Source organism: Argopecten irradians, chromosome 3, assembly GCF_041381155.1.
Source record: "Argopecten irradians isolate NY chromosome 3, Ai_NY, whole genome shotgun sequence".
NCBI classification, from domain to species: domain Eukaryota; kingdom Metazoa; phylum Mollusca; class Bivalvia; order Pectinida; family Pectinidae; genus Argopecten; species Argopecten irradians.
The window spans coordinates 53,814,472-53,816,194 of NC_091136.1; the positions used below are offsets into that span (position 1 = coordinate 53,814,472).

General features: G+C 44.2%; 1 protein-coding gene across 1 annotated transcript; it reads left to right on the top strand.

Moving 5' to 3' along the window:
- The first annotated feature begins 854 nt into the window (after window positions 1-854).
- LOC138319737 (uncharacterized) lies at window positions 855-1,253 on the top strand. Its single transcript, XM_069262873.1, has one exon. It carries the CDS (start codon window positions 855-857, stop codon window positions 1,251-1,253), a length of 399 nt encoding a protein of 132 aa, XP_069118974.1.
- The last annotated feature ends 470 nt before the right edge of the window (window positions 1,254-1,723 follow it).

The following is a 1,723-nucleotide window of genomic DNA, read 5'->3' on the forward strand; positions in this document are numbered from 1 at the left end:
AAAGGATACATATTGACAACCTTTCTGACCATCATCTCACTGATGCAGAAAGTGCCCTTCTGACTAAAGGTCTAAACTTTTTCCCGGCTCCCAAAGAAGTTAACCATGCCGATATCTTTGATGACATGGAAAAGTTCTAAACTTCTCAGATTACGTGTGCATTTTGCCAGTGATGATGACCCAGATGGTGTTGATGATAGACCACCAGCTCCACCTCCTGTTGCACCCTCCAAAAATCCTCACCAAAAAGAACACTTTGAACTCACCACCCAGTCGAGAGCCTGGCCTTAAGGCATACACCCAGGCAGTTAGGGAGGAAGTTGCTGCTCACAATGATCGTGCCCAGATCAGTAAAGACAACCTACATCAAAACGCCGAGCACTTCATTCACTACGACAAAAAGCTGAAATTGTCATCAAACCAGCAGATAAAGGCGCAGCTGTTGAAATAATGAACAGGAGAGACTACATTACAGAAGCAAACCGTCAGCTCTCTTAAAATACAATTCTACCAGAAACTGGATAGGGACCCCAAGAGGAACACACCAAACTGTTCAACGACACCTTAGATAGATCCTACACCGCGGAGATATTGATGAAGACACAGCGAGCTTTTAACGACCAGAGAACGCTTAACCAGGCTAATTCTACTTCCTCTCCAAAATCCACAAACCTGGCGACCCGGGCAGGCCAATCATCAACTCTAGAGGCCAACCTACCGAAAATATATCTAAGTTTATTGATTTCCGTTTACGTCCCATTGTTGAAAATCTACCATCTTATCTAAAATGTACTACTGATTACTTGAATAAAACGCCATGCCATGACCTACCAGATAACAGTCTGATATTTACGATGGATGGTGTCTCTCTCCACACCAACATCCCGCACGCAGATGGAATTGCTGTCTGTCATGCGGCATGGGACAGACGTGTGTCTAACCATCCGTCGACCCAGAGTTTAGTAGATCTCCTTAAACTTGTCCTAATCCTTAACAACTTCAATTTTAATGACGAAAACTACTTGCAAATCAGTGGTACAGCTATGGGCACCAAGATGGCTCCTTCGTATGCCAATGTATTCATGAGACACCTTGAATCTGCAATCTTAACATCAGCCCAAATCAAACCTTTCAGCTGGCTCAGATTCATTTACGATATGAAATCAAATGGAGCTCCAACCGACAGCCTCCCGATGAATTTATTGTACATGCCAACACATTCCACAATACCATCAAATGCACTGCCGACATAGATCCATCTTAGTTGCCATTAGGGGCCATTAGTACTGACTTGTATTCCAAACCTACTGATTCTCATCTATACCTCCGTCCCACCAGTTGTCATCCCTCACATACCACCAGAAGCGTTCCCTATTCAAAAGCTTAATGAATCCGTCGAATAGTGTCCGACAATACCACCTTCGAACCCCGGTGCGAATAGATGAAATGCCGCCTTCTCTCTAGAGGATACAAATCGCATCTGATCGACCAAGAAATCGACAAGGTCAGCACCCTAGATAGAGCCAATCTTCTCATATACCAAACCAGAACTGCCACTCAACGTGTTCCCTGTGTGGTAAACATTCCATCCTAACTTACCACATCCTTAGGAACCACTAGAAAATCATCGAGTCATCAACCAAACTTAGGCGTATTTTCCCAGAGCCACCGCTACTAGCCTACCGCAGACCAAAAAAAATGAAAATGACCTTGTAGTGAGCAG

Coding starts and splice junctions, on each gene's coding strand:
- LOC138319737 (XM_069262873.1), top strand. CDS start 855: ATGGATGGTGTCTCTCTCCACACCAACATCCCGCACGCAGATGGAATT.